The 14650-nt window shown below is 34.8% G+C and overlaps 1 protein-coding gene across 1 annotated transcript in view; it reads left to right on the forward strand.

The window, feature by feature from the left end:
- Positions 1 to 13738, forward strand: part of LOC148947761 (ADAM 17-like protease) — a 55656-nt gene extending 41918 nt beyond the window's left edge. The window contains exons 6-7 of the mRNA XM_089096000.1: positions 10821 to 11112; positions 13317 to 13738. Of these exons, the coding sequence (XP_088952126.1) occupies positions 10821 to 11112; positions 13317 to 13738 (714 nt within the window). The remainder of the gene's footprint in view (positions 1 to 10820; positions 11113 to 13316) is intronic.
- Positions 13739 to 14650: the final 912 nt, after the last annotated feature.

The raw sequence follows: 14650 nt of genomic DNA on the forward strand, positions 1-14650 counted from the left end.
TGAACTTAATACAATTACCTATAAAAACCACTTCCAAATATTTGTTGATGAGTCAAAAATGAATGAGAAGGTAGCAAGTGGTGCTTTCCTGCCTCACCTGAAAATTGCAATGGGCAAGAGATTATATAATAATTTATCTATAATTTCTGCTGAGTTAAATGCCATAGTCATGACATTAGAACACCTTAAGGAAAACCAACCTTTGATTGCAAATTCAAATAATATTATTGTATATTCCGACTCTTTATCAAGCCTTGAGTTGCTGGCCTCAGCTCCTCAGTATAAGTTGGATATTGACACTTATCATTGTCTCAGTATTATAGATAATCTTGCTTCAAGGTGCATAAGAACTTATTTTCAGTACCATTCTAGCCACTCTAGTATAAGTGGTAATCATCAGGTTGATGAAATAGCAAAAAATGCTATAAGTATTGACCAGCCAAGTGGCAGACCAATCCCGGTTAAAGATATTTATCGATGGAGACTATAAGACACTAATTTTGATCACATAAATCCCATCCTTTTCCGCATACGCAATTCGTATTTTTCTAAGATTAATAATAGAATTCATTATTGAACAAATGGACTAAATTTTCTTGCATTCCCGTATACGCTTTCTAATTCAAGTGGTTCAATTCCCCTGTCCCCTCTTTGCAAGCATTGTAATATGAATAATGAAACAATTGACCATTGCCTATTTGAATGTAATATGCTGACGTCTGCACAACATACTTTGCTTTGTAAACTGCTAAAATGCTTCAAACACCACAAAATCTAACTATCAGCCAAGAGCCTAGCCAACTATACCTGCACACTGAGCATAGAAATCGACATCTATCATCTTATATTTGAACTCCTAGAGTCGAAAGATCTACTGAAAGATATCTGAAATTATCTAATAAATATGAGGCAATCAAGCCAGTAGCTCTGTAGCCCTCAGAGTGAATCAAAAGGAAAAGGGCTAAATAGTATTACTGAAAAGCCCGCCTGCTGTTAAATAGAAGAAGAAGAAGAAGACGTCCGCCAAGTCGTCCTCAGTCAACAGCAACAGCAACCTTATAAGAAAATCGAAATATATTTTCTTGTGATTATTATCGCTTCTAATCAGTAGTTGTACCAAACCAATCCTGCTCAACTCATCCTCAGGGCTATACTGTGGTGTTTATCCTCCCCATAGTATAGTGCAGACGGTTTGATATCATTCTATTTTCCCTTCTTGTTTTAGTTTTATTTTTGTGTTTAAAGCTTTTTCCAATAGGCAATGATTAGAAGTCCTCCAAAAAAAAAAGTCCCCCCAGATCCCAAATCAAATTCCAGTGAAAGTGTCATAGTGAATGATACCCACCCCGGCTGGTCAAACACGCTATCTCAAAGTTCTAATGATAGCTCCAATTCGGAGAATAGGACAATGATAAGTGAGGGGCTAATGTAACCATAAATGATGATAATGGGTTTCAAGAGGTCCTCTCTAGAAGTTCTAAAAAAAGGAAAAAAATCTCCCCAATTAAAAGCATTTCCCCTCTCCCTTCCCAAGATCCTCCCTCCAAAAACTTAGGAATTTACCTTAAAATTACTCCCACTACCCCCTTTGAAATAAAAATGATCACTGCAATAAGAGTTGCAATTTTTAAATTGCTAAAATCAATGTTCTCTCTTAACATTGACCGTGATGGATCTCTGCTAATAGCTGTAGAAGATCAGAAATCAGCAGATACAATAATTAACCTTAAATCCCTTCTGAATATCCCAATTATTGCATCTAATTGGAACCCAAAACAATCACCAACAAAAATAGTAGTTTATAATGTTCCCCCAGAGATATCTACTCAGGAGTTAAAAGAAGGCCTCTCAGATAGGGCTGGAAACACAATCCCAGTTGAGGATGTTACCCAACTTGGAAAACCTAACTTTAATGGCCCAAAAACCAGTAGATCCTTCTTATTCACACGGAAGGATAAAATTGATATCCCAGAAAAATTATTCCTATTTGGGCAAATCAAACCACACAAGGAATACAAACCTAAGCCTATCCAGTGTCAGAAGTGTTTCAAACTGGGACACACGACAAACAAATGCAATGAAATTCTCCAAAAGTGTAGTAATTGTAAATCTTTCCATCCTAAAGAGCTGACAACTTGCAACAACACTCAGCCTACATGCATCAATTGCAAAGGCCCACATGAATCTACAAATAAATCATTATGCCCTGCATACAAGAAAAGAGCTCTAACACTCCAAATATCAACAGAGAAAGCCATCCCATATCCCTTTGCAGCAATGGAAGCAAATGCTGCCCAACAATACCAAATAAAGCCTGTAATGAAACCAACCAAAGCCCCCCAGTCAAATGCCCCCCATGCATCAAGCACCCCATCTAAAACCCCCTCTTCTAAGCCCCCTAGCTCAAATCTCTATCAGAAGGAATCACCAAGTCAACAAGCCTCCTTCTCAGGTGAGATGAGGTCAGCCTGGCCCCCCCTCCCAAGAGGAAACAAACCAGTAACACTACCAGGAATCAACCCCTTAACCAACAAACAGGATGCACAACCAAAAATGCAATCCCCAAATATATGCTTATTCATTCTAAACTGTAATGCAGTTCAGGCCATGAACATACATCAACTACAGAAAACAAAAATTATTGCAGAATTAGCAAAAATCTACATCCCTGATGATATGCTCATTCAAGCAAAAAAAGATCTTGCTTTACTTTTAACAAAGCTGAACATTGATACACAGTCATATAAAGAATAAATCAACAACACAACATATATCAATACTCCAATAGAATGTAAGATCCCTCACAGAAAATGAGCTAAATGAACTAATATCATTTATGAATAATAATTCCATTAATATTGCTTGCCTCCAGGAAACTCATTTAACCCAAAATCAACAAATTAAGTCTCCGGGATATACTATCCTGAGAAAGGATAGATCTTCAGAGAGAAAAGGAGGTGGGATAGCTTTATTAGTTAATAATAATATAAAATTTTGTGGCATCAATTTTCCAGATTTTGCAAATGATGTTGATGTAATTGGTATCAGTGCTTGGCTGAATAATTTAAAAACCTACATAATAAGCTTTTATAACCCTAATGGCCAAACTACAGATGCCAAGGACTTCTTTAATTATATAAGTAATTCTAATATGTAAAAAAATATCATTATTTGTGGTGATTTCAATGCCCACAGCTTTTTGTGGGGGAATAAACCAGCAAATAAAGCTGGTAAATTCAATGAGAATATGACTTCAAATAATAATGAATTAGCTGTTGCTACCCCTCCAAACCTGAACACATATTTCAACCCCAAAAGTGGCAGATTCTCCACAATTGACCTACAAATTGTGTCATCAAAATTTGTGAACAAAATTTACATAAATAAAATTTATAGTCTATGTACTGACCACTTGGCTATATTTTGCTCCCTAAATGAACCTGCTGAAACTTTATCTCATACCTCCAAATATATGAACACTAAAGGAAATTGGTCTATGTTCCAAAATAAGCTAAATGATGAAATTACAAGTTTCACCCAAAGTTCATGCATTTCTAACACAACAGTTGACACACATGCTGAAGCCTTGACATCTTTACTAGTAAATACAGCTAATCATGCTATCCCCAAGACAACACCTAAGAAAACATTCCCTAAACAAATTCCTAAAGCATGGTGGACAAATGAGTGCCTAAATAAATGGAGGATAAAAAAGGCAGCTAGGACAGAATTCATAAAAAAACCATCACCTATTACATAATTAAAAAAATTACAAGCAGAATCTAATCTAAAAAGGACTATAATAGATGCTAAATATAAATACTGGAATAATTTTGCAAATAATCTCTCCAGAGACACTCATGAGCCAATTGTACATAAAGTCATAAGCCACATCTGTGGGAAAAAGACTTCCCCCAACCCACTCCTGTATGAGCTTATACATAATAATACCCATTATGACAAAGATAATGGTAAAGCTAACCTATTTGCAACTCTTTTTGTTAATAAGCTAACATCAAATAATCAAAGCAAACTGTCCACAATTCCTATGAACCCAAGTTACCAACCACTCCCAGGATCCGAGTACATAACCAATCCATTTTCAATCCAGGAATTGAATAATGCAATACATCATATTAGGACCAAACTAGCAGTAGCTATGACATTGTACACCCCACATGGATAAAGAATCTTACACCTTCATACAAACAAGAACTACTAAATTGTTATAATCATACTTGGGCATCTTCTAAGTTCCCCAATATATGGAAATATTTGTCCCTCCTACCAATCCTAAAGAAAAATAAACCAAAAGATAACCTTGAGTTTTATAGGCCCATAATGATTATACCTGTGATGGGGAAAATAATGGAGAAAATGATACATCAAAGACTCTTCTGGTTTGCTGAAAAAAATAATATGATCCCACACACTCAAACTGGATTCAGGAAACACCACTCCTCAACAGATGCTTTCATTTTGCTAACAAATGCAATAAATGAATCTTTCTAAAAAAATAATGTCCTAGTGGCAGCTTTCCTAGATTTTGAAGGGGCATATGATAATGTGAACCACCAAATCCTTTTAAATAAACTTGCAAACCTTGGAGTACCCCCTAAGCTAGTATCCTTTATTAAATCGTTCATAGAAGTGCAAAGTTTCATCGTTTGTGTTGGTTCAGCCTCTTCACCCCAAAAGACAATAACCAAAGGCCTACCTCAGGGAGCAGTCCTCAGTTGCCTTCTATTTGCCCTATATCTCTGGGACATGAACCTACCCCACACGAATCTACAATATGCTGATGATCTGGTGCTATGGTCATCTGGCAACATCTTTCAGATAGCACAGTCAAATCTGCAAAAGTCACTTTTCCAGTTCAAAAAATTCTCTCAACATTCAGATTTACCCATTGCACCCACCAAGTCAAAAATAATCCAATTTCACCGGAAGCGAAACCATGTTAATGCAACACTAACTCTAAATAAAACAACTATTCCAGAAGATAATCATATTAATTACCTAGGTCTCATGCTTGACCAAAAACTTAATTTCCACCTTCACATTTCAAACACACTAAAAAAATGCTATGAAAAAGCAAATATAATAAAAAGACTTCTTTCCAAATCATGGGATTGTAAGGGGAAAACCTTAGTTCGATTTTATAATTACTATATAAGACCCCATATTGACTATGAAGTCATCGTTTGCGATGTAGTTGCACAAACCCAGATACAAAAAATCTAAACAACTCTAAATGATACACGACGTCTTATATCTGGTTTTCGAAAACCCAACAGCACCAAATTTCTGCTTATGGAGAGTGGTTTAACAACAATAAGGGAGAGACGTAGCTTTCTCTTGACAAAACATCTTACAAAAATTGAATCAAATAGCTCACACACATTACATAATTGGTTAAGAAATCCAGCCATGTATAGAGGTATTGCAGATGAGTATGCCAATATTCAAAAGAAGTTCCCTGTACCTGCAAATTCTATTGCACCTACTTTCCCCCAATCCCCTCCATGGAATTGGTCATTTCCCATAATAAATACTGAATTTTCAAAGTGGAATAAAGATTTAACCCCCATTGCTTTTGTCCAGAATAATTTTGCAGAACTTAATACAATTACCTATAAAAATCACTTCCAAATATTTGTTGATGAGTCAAAAATGAATGAGAAGGTTGCAAGTAGTGTTTTCATTCCTCACCTGAAAATTGCAATGGGCGAGAGATTATTTTATAATTTATCTATAGTGTCTGCTGAGTTAAATGCCATAATCATGGCATTAGAACACCTTAAGCAAAACCAACCTTTGATTGCAAATTCGAATAATATTATCATCTATTCCGACTCTTTATCAAGCCTTGAGTTGCTGGCCTCAGCTCCTCAGTATAAGTTGGACATTGACACTTATCATTGTCTCAGTATTATTGATAATCTTGCTTCAAGTGGCATAAAAACTTATTTTCAGTATATTCCTAGCCACTTGGTATAAGTGGTAATCATCAGGTTGATGAAATAGCTATAAATGCTATAAATATTGACCAGCCAAGTGGGAGACCAATCCCAATTCGAGATATTTTCCGATGGAGGCTATCAGATATTAATTTTAATAAGATTAATCCTATCCTTTCCCCCTTTCCAAATAAGTATCTTTCTAAAATCTATCATAGAATTCGTTCTGGAACAAATGGACTAAATTTCCTTGCATTCTCATATAAGCTTTCTAATTCAAGTGGTTCAATTCCCCTGTCCCCTCTTTGCAGGTATTGTAATATGAATAATGAAACAATTGACCATTGCCTATTTGAATGTAATATGCTGACGTCTGCACAACATACCTTGCTTTGTAAACTGTTAAAATACTTCAAACACCACAAAATCTCACTATCTGCCAAGAGCCTAGCCAACTATACCTGCACACAGAGCACAGAAATCGATATCTATCATCTTATATTTGAACTCCTTGAGTCAAAAGATCTACTGAAAGATATATGAGAATATCTAATAAATAAGAGACAACCAAGACAGTAGCTCTGTAGCCCACAGAGAGAAGCAAAAAGAAGAGGGCTAAATAGTACCAACTGAATAGCCCGCCTGCTGTGAATTAGAAGAAGAAGAAGTGCTAAACAAAAAAGAAAAAAAAAGAAAAGAAAAAATATATTTCAATTACCTCTTTAAAAGATTGCAATAGGCCATTTACAATAGATTTTAAAGTTGCCTCCTCAAAAAGAACCAGATGTGTACGATTTTCAAATATATGCAGGGCCAAGGCCAAATCCAAGTTGTCATTGAAATTTTGTGCTCTTGCAAACCTTCACCAAGTTGTTGTTTTGTCCTACCAATGTAAAATTTCCCACATGAACACGGGATTCTGTAGACATCACTACCTAGTACAGGGTTAGTTTTATCTTTTCTAGAGTTGAAAAAATGTTCAACTTTATGTTCAGTTTTGAAACTAACAGAGAGATTATGTTTATTTAAATTTTTTCCAAGGTTATCGCTAAGTTTTGAGATGTATTGTAAAGTGGTGAATTTTTTTTCTCAATTGCCGGAATAACTGAATAAAGGGGGACGGGCTCCCTGTTTTCTTGTTTTATCTTTTTTAATCGTCTATCTATGATATATTAATCTATGCATCTATGATAGTTTATTGGGTAACTATTGCAGAATAGGATATCTTTGACATAGTTTAATTCAGAATTTACATAATTACGTGAACAGATTCTTAAAACTCTGTCGACTAAAGAGATAATTACCCCCCTTTTCACTGAAGGGGGGGAGGTTGATTGAAAAGAAATGTAGATACCGATCATTATGGGTCAGATTTCTGTATATAGAGAATTCAAGGCTAGGAGTATTTTTTATAATTAAAACATACAAGAAAGGATGTTTTTCTGTGTTTTTCTTTTTTCTGTTAGCGATAAACTTGGAAATTTTTTAAATAAACATAATCTCTCTGTTTCTTTCAAAACTGAACAAAAAATTGAACATTTTTTCAACTCAGGAAAGATAAAACTGACCCTGTACTAGGTGGTGGGTCTACAAAATCCCATTTTCATGTGGGAAATTTGACATTCGTAGGACCAATCAACAACTTGGTGAACGTTTGCACGAACACAAAATTTCAATAGATAAGTCCCTGAGATTGGAAAATAAAAATGACATCTTTGATTCGGCTTTGGCCCTGCATATATTTGAAAATCCTACACAACTGGTTCTTTTTGAGGAGGCAACTTTAATATTTACTGTAAATGGCCTACCGCAATCTTTCAAAGAGGTAATTGAGATAAAAAAAATACATAAACAGAAATTTGGCTATAAATAGAGACACTGGAGATATTTCACTATGCCCAATTTATAACAATTTAATTTTAAATGACTCAATCAGTATTTTCGCCCAGTCTAGCTTAAGAGAACCTATTTGCATTTCTAATGAAAACCGAAACTGTAGACCAGCTTAAACAATTGCAAGGCAAAGGATTCTTGCTCAATCATCTTGGTAAATTCTTTTCATTGATTCCTACTTGATTTTATTTAGTGTCTGTTTTGTCGTTGTCGGGTAAATTTCGAAAGGTTAGATTTTCGTTTTTTTCTCTTTTCTTTTTTTTGTTTTTTTTTCTTTTTTGTTTAGCACTGAGGAACGACTTGGAGGATGTCCTTGTCAAAATATTTTCTTGTTCTTCATCTTCATGTTTTGCCACTGGCTGACAAAATCCTTGTTTTCTCACCTTTTTTGATTTTGTATATTTTCTTTCCTCTCTTAGTTTCATATGTCATGTATAGCCAGTGTGGTCTTAGAATGTATTTATTTTTGGATATTTTTGCTCATTTAATTAAATGACCTTGATATATTACCTATCAATAAAAACTTACCCTCTGAAATGCGGCTTATGATTTTAGACTTGCTGTGTTGATGTTGTTGCATGTTTGGGATGACCAGTAAGCTCATTTGGAGTCCCGTATTAAACTTTTTGTCAAGTGTAGTAGAAATTGTAAGAAGCCGTGATATAGTCGTGAAGAGAGCAGCCCAGTTTTTAAAAAAAAGACATTATGAAAGCAAAAGGGATCCTATGGACGAACGGGAACTGTCTTGTTCAAATTTCCGCAAAGGTTGCTATGAGTGACAATGTTTTGGAAATGATCAAGGAATCAAGGAAGGATTTCATAGAGCAAGCATTGATGACGTTAGCTCAAAAATTATTGAGCTAAAGTGCACCCAAGGGGACTGGAAAGTTATCACTGCATCGAAATACGATTCTCACGCAATAGAAAATAGGCTTCGTAGCTCTAACAGCACCATTAGTGCTAAGGTTAAAAGTCCTTTTCAATTTGGGATAATTTGACTTGTCCCAAACAATCTGACCTCTGATGAAGTCAAATCTCTTGTGCCAAATTGTAGTCGAGCAAAGCAAAGTATTTCAGACTGAAATTGGAAACAAAAGAGGATTTATTACGAGCAATGAAGTTCCAATTAGTGATCAGCTTCGAACGATTCCCTAGTAAGAGTTTTGTTCCTACCCATTCGATTTTATAATTGCTAATCATACAGACATATTTCAATTACATGTACAAACGAAATTTGTTGTTCCTTTGTGGTGAAAAAAGGTCATGTAAGCTCTAAAACAGACCCGTGCCAGAAACCCACAAAATGTGCTCTTTGCAAATCAGATAGTCATCCATGTTGCAGTTACAAATGCCTATTGCCTAGGCTCTGCTGAAAGGTAAATCGGATTCAAAATGAGATTCAGCTGCCGAATTTTGTCGTGGAACATTAGTGGAAAAGTTAACGATCGAATCCCAATTCTTTTGCAGTTATTACAGTCCCATGACCTATTGCTGATTCAAAAGCATTTTCTGTCGGAAGACCGCCAAAGCCTGCTACCACTATTTACTAATTTTCATCTTCTCTTTCATAGTGCAATTGTAGGGCAGAGAGGCAGACCATCTTGTAGTCTCGCTATTTTATCCCGATTCTCTTGCAAGCTATTAAAAGAGACTGATTACTTTATTACCACTAAGCTTGGAAGTCATATTATAATTAATGTATATCTGCCAAAAAATTACAACAACGAACAGTCTTCTCTCAAAAAGTTTTCTCTCAACATGTTATTATCAGCGGATATTTTAATGTAGATATGACTAACATAATGTCTCCCCCGTCACAACTCTTTTGGGGCTGCTTTCCTTCCGACTACTATATATGGCCTAAGAGTGACAGCTTTTCATACTTTGGGCCGCTTTCCTCAACCTCTAACATAGATCATTTTGTTGCTTCTTTTGGCAGTCACGAGGTCAAAGTTGTACAAGAAGGATTCTATTCAGATCACTTTCCGTCTAACATGGACCACTGTGTTGGTTCTTTCAATAGTTAAGAGGTCAAAGTTGTACAAAAACGATTCTATTCAGACCCCCTTCCTATTTCTATTTGTTTTATTCCTCCACACCTACGCTTAAAAATAACGAATCGAATCGGGATTCGTATCGAGATTGGAAAAATGTGTCATGCGAGTCTTTCAGTAAAGTGTTTCAGTAAAATGTAATCCATGTTGCTGAAGACCCTTCCAAACTATGGAAGTATAGTAAACCTGCCAAAGCCCAGAGTGCTAGTGTGCCTGAAAAAAAAGTGGGGTGAATATTTCACGAGGGAGCTCAGTGCTCCCAACAAAAGCACGGAGGTGTTTTTTCAAAAACAGCTTGACTTTGTTCTTTCAAATAAGTCGAAATCTTTCCTGTTTGTGTCGCCAAATGCTGTTCACTCTTTGATTCCGAAATTAAAGAAAAAATCTTCCTCTGGTGTCGATTTTATTTCAGCAAGGCACCTGCAATTTGCATGTCCTTTAATTGAGCTACATTTAGCACTACTGTTTTAGATGATCCTTGTCCGGTGTGTTATCCTTTGCAATTTTGTATCGGACAAATAGCTCCCATCCTTAAAAAGGGCAAAAGATACACTTTTCTGTGCAGTTTTTATCGCCCCATTACCGCGTCGTGTCCCATTTTCAAGCTCTTTGAGTCACTTTTGATAAGAGACATTGAAGACATTGACAGTGAAAATGCTTCTGATAAATGTGCTGAAGGATATTGAAAAAAGAGGTGATTTCTTGGTCTCGTATGCACTCGATGTTACAAGAGCTTTTGACTCGTATATATTTTCACAGTTTTGCTTGAGGCGTTACTCGTTGGTAACGTTTGCGTTACCAACGCAAACTTTATTTTACTGAATCTTTCCTGCACTTTCCGAGGATGCTCTTCGACTTTTGAGCTTCTCCAAGAAGAGTATGAAATCATGGTTTGAGCTTTAATACTAATAAGACAGTTGTTCTACCATTCAAATATAAAGGGAATAGAAATTCAATAAGTCTAGACGGCTCTGAGGTTCAATTTGCTAGCAGCTTTACTTACCTGGGTGTGCCTATTGGAGCAAATCTGAAAGAAACTCTAAACCTTGTAATGAAAAATTATGCTAGTAAGATCTTGGCTGAGTATGCCAACCTGTCTTCCAACGTTTCGTATCTGAGTAGAGTTCACCGTTCTCAGTTATATAATATTCTAACAGTTCCTCACTTACTTGACCTTGCTCATGTTTGGTCTTTTCTTAATTGTGGTAAGAGAAAGCAAGTTCATCACCTTTATTTTAAATTGGTAAAGTATTTAATGGAACTTCCGACTTGAACAATTAACTTTTCTGCAAAGAAAGTATTAATTGGTAAACACAGCTGGGGTTTTTGAGAGGCGTATTCGTGATTTCTTTACTGGATGCCAGAAATATTCCCATTTTTGGTCATTTCTGTTTGTCCCTTGTTTGTAGTTGTCAAAGTATGTTTTTATTTCTGTTGTTTCTTTTTTGTTTATTTTGATTTTTTCTGTATTTTTTTTTTCTGGGCTCTGCCCAGTTTTTTTGTGACGAGTTTTAAATAAAATGATGATGATGATATAAAGGGGTCCTCAAAACGTTGCTCTTCATACTAAAGTTTCTTGGTACTTTTAAAAAGCGCTTCTTATTGTCTAATTAAACGATTCTTGTGTTTTAAGAGTCGTTATCAAAGAATTAATCGAAGAAATTTTTTTCCAAAAACAGGTTTTTCAAAGAAAAGTAAACAGCTCCAATAAGGAAGAAATGAAGAGAAGTAAATTCAATTTATTCTCTTAATTTCTGCTCATTTTTAGCTTAATCGAGCTCTTTGAAAAACTGGTTTGAGGAAAAAGTTTTTTTATTAATTTCTGTTCATTTTCACAAAAATTGATATTTTATGTCTTTTCGTTTTTTTTTCTATAACAGGCCACAGTTTGGCTGGTTATTTGTATGTTGGAAAAATTGTTTCAACAGTTTTTAATCTGGACACAAATAAATTTGTTTAATTTCATTTTATACCTCCTCAAGTTAGCCTGAAAAATAAAAATTACTATTATTTCCAAAGCATTTTCTCAATGCTTTTTAACAACCTGGAACACTTAAATTCTCTTGATTAATTTAAAATTTAAGAGCAAAAATAGCAATGGTAATAGCCCCGAAGGTTTCAACTTAATAATCCGAGTCGTTTTAGAGACATTGCTTCGGTGTCTTATTGGCAACCATATACACAGTACCTTTTGATTTATTTTTAAAGCAACATTTGGTTTTAAAGTATAAAGGTGCAAATGCATAATTGTCGAGAATTGACACACCCAATTGAGACATAGTTGCTGGACTGTCCTACTATGCTGAACAAAATAGCTGTCTAAAAATTTTGACTGGATGTGCTTGGAAAATGAATGGGCTAGGGAGTGAGGCTGCTTGATCTCCAATCTCTTTTTAATCTTAATAGGGGTACTAGAACTTTAAGAGTTTCAGTTACTATTGAGACGAGTCACTCTAACTGTACAGTTTGTTACCACGAACTATTTGATCGGGAAAATTTTTTAATATATCGACTTAAAATCTTTTAATTTAAAATTTAAATAGGCCAGAGGTCAATATTTACTATAATATGATTATGACATCATTGATCAATCTTTAACATGAAATTATAATCTTTTTTTTTGTTACTATGGGCTGGAAGTTTGTTTTTTACTTTAAAAACTGAAAAGAATTTTGTACCGATGATAGTTACAAAATTTTCTATTTACAGAATAGATCCTTTATGTAAAACCTCAAACAATCAAGTAGCTAATTCTAATGTATTCAATGGTTTGCTATTACAATGATCGTCTTTTAATATAAAATCCCTTAAAATGATCCATGGAACAACTCTCTAGCTACCGCTGTTGCTAGCCACTGCTGCATCCCGGAAATATTCCAAAGATCGTCTTTTAATGTAATTCGGACAAGGCGGTTCTAATGGTGTACTTTCTGTTTTGATCTGACTATTTTTCTAGGAGTTAGGGGTTTTTATATTTCTTAACATTGGACGTGATCGTCTCTTACTAGGTTGCTAGCTACCGCTGCAACCCGGATGTTTTTGATATGATTCTAGTTTTAGAATTTATGGAATATTTTATTTTACTATTGGGCAGGATCGTCTCTTACTAGGTTGCTAGCTACCGCTTCAACCCAGATAAAAAAATTGATTGGTGAATTGAAACTAGAGTAATTACTGAAAATTTTAATGAAAATAATTTTTTTATCATGGATCGCTAAAGTCATTATGTAAACTGCAAAAATATTTATGGTGTAGGAGCAATAATTTTAATATTTTAGTTAAAACTAGAAAAGCACCTGAAAATTTTTATATTAGTTTTGATTTTTGATAGGGTCTTGATACTTGACACGTCGTTTTATGGGTATTAATAATTTTTACAGAATGAAATTTATACTTAATTTAACTCCAGTGTTTTATACTGTTGCAACTTTGGGAGTATTATATTACTTGGAAAGGAAAAAGAATGTGCCAGTTTTGGATGATATTGGTATAATTGCTGAAAAGTGTACTGGCACTATAAGAGGATTATTTTCCAAAGTAGTTGAAGATAAGAAAAAGGAAAAGGTAGAATATGTCCCAGAAAATGATAAAAAAGAGGATATCCTAGAAACAATTAAAACGAAAATAATTTCAACCTGTCTCACAAGTGATCCAATAAAAGAAAAAGTGACGGGTCTTGAAGTTGTAGCAGATTCGTTGCGTGGCAATGAACAAACAAATGAAAGTGAAACCGACCAATGTGAAAGGGATCCCTGCAACGATGCTTTCAAAAAGGAACAAAAAATGACTCGAAAGAGCTCTCTAATCAAGCCAATAAGAACCGACGAATAAACAAAAAGCTGGTTGAAAAAACTGGATAACTTAAACTAAAATAACCCGTAGTGTTCAGTCCCACACGTAAATATGCGCTCAGTTTTATGAGTAAATATGCAAGTGTTGAGATTTATAAATAAATTTACCAGTGTTTAGTTTTATATAGAAATGTAGCAGTTTTAACTTGTTTAAAAGTGTTAACATGTTAAACAATGTTAACCAGTTTAACAGTGTTAACATGTGTAAATGTATCAATAATCAGTTCAATACGTAAACATGCCAGTGTTCGTTCTATAAGTAAATTTATTACCCCAGTTAGTATGAGCTATAGTTCGTTTCTTAATGTAAATTGATCTGACTCCTTTTTAGGAGCTATGGGTTTTTATATTTCTTTACATTGGACGTGATCGTCTCTTACTAGGTTGCTAGCTACCGCTGCAACCCGGATCAATTTATACTAGCAAAACATTTTTTAAGTCTGATGAAGATTTAACTGATGTGTCAAAAGTGAGGTTGCAAGTCGACAATTTTGTTTTGGCCTTATTATAATTGGTATGATGAAATAATAATATGCATATGGTTCTTAAATCATACTTCTTTATAGTCCCACATGGTCTAGTGGCTAGTCTAGTTAACATTTACTTAACAGGCCCGGGCTCGATTCCCGGTGTGGGAAAATTTTTAACTCTATAATCTTCAAATATTTGAACCTTTTATAATTTATAATGAACCACATCGATCCTTTATGCATAATATAAATACTGTAATCTTAACTATAGTGAAGTTGCCAATGCAAGTTAGTATAGGGAAGAGTTCGATCTTTATTATAACCATTGAATAACTCTCTACGATGTTCGAAAGCCAAGCTATCTTTGGAAAAGAAAGAAGAAAGAAAAAAAATTTTGCCGTTTAGGCAGAATGTTGCAGTAG

Source organism: Artemia sp. Qi Xiang Cuo, chromosome 10 (assembly GCF_049724085.1).
Source record: "Artemia sp. Qi Xiang Cuo chromosome 10, ASM4972408v1, whole genome shotgun sequence".
In the NCBI taxonomy this organism is placed as follows: Eukaryota; Metazoa; Arthropoda; class Branchiopoda; order Anostraca; family Artemiidae; genus Artemia; species Artemia sp. Qi Xiang Cuo.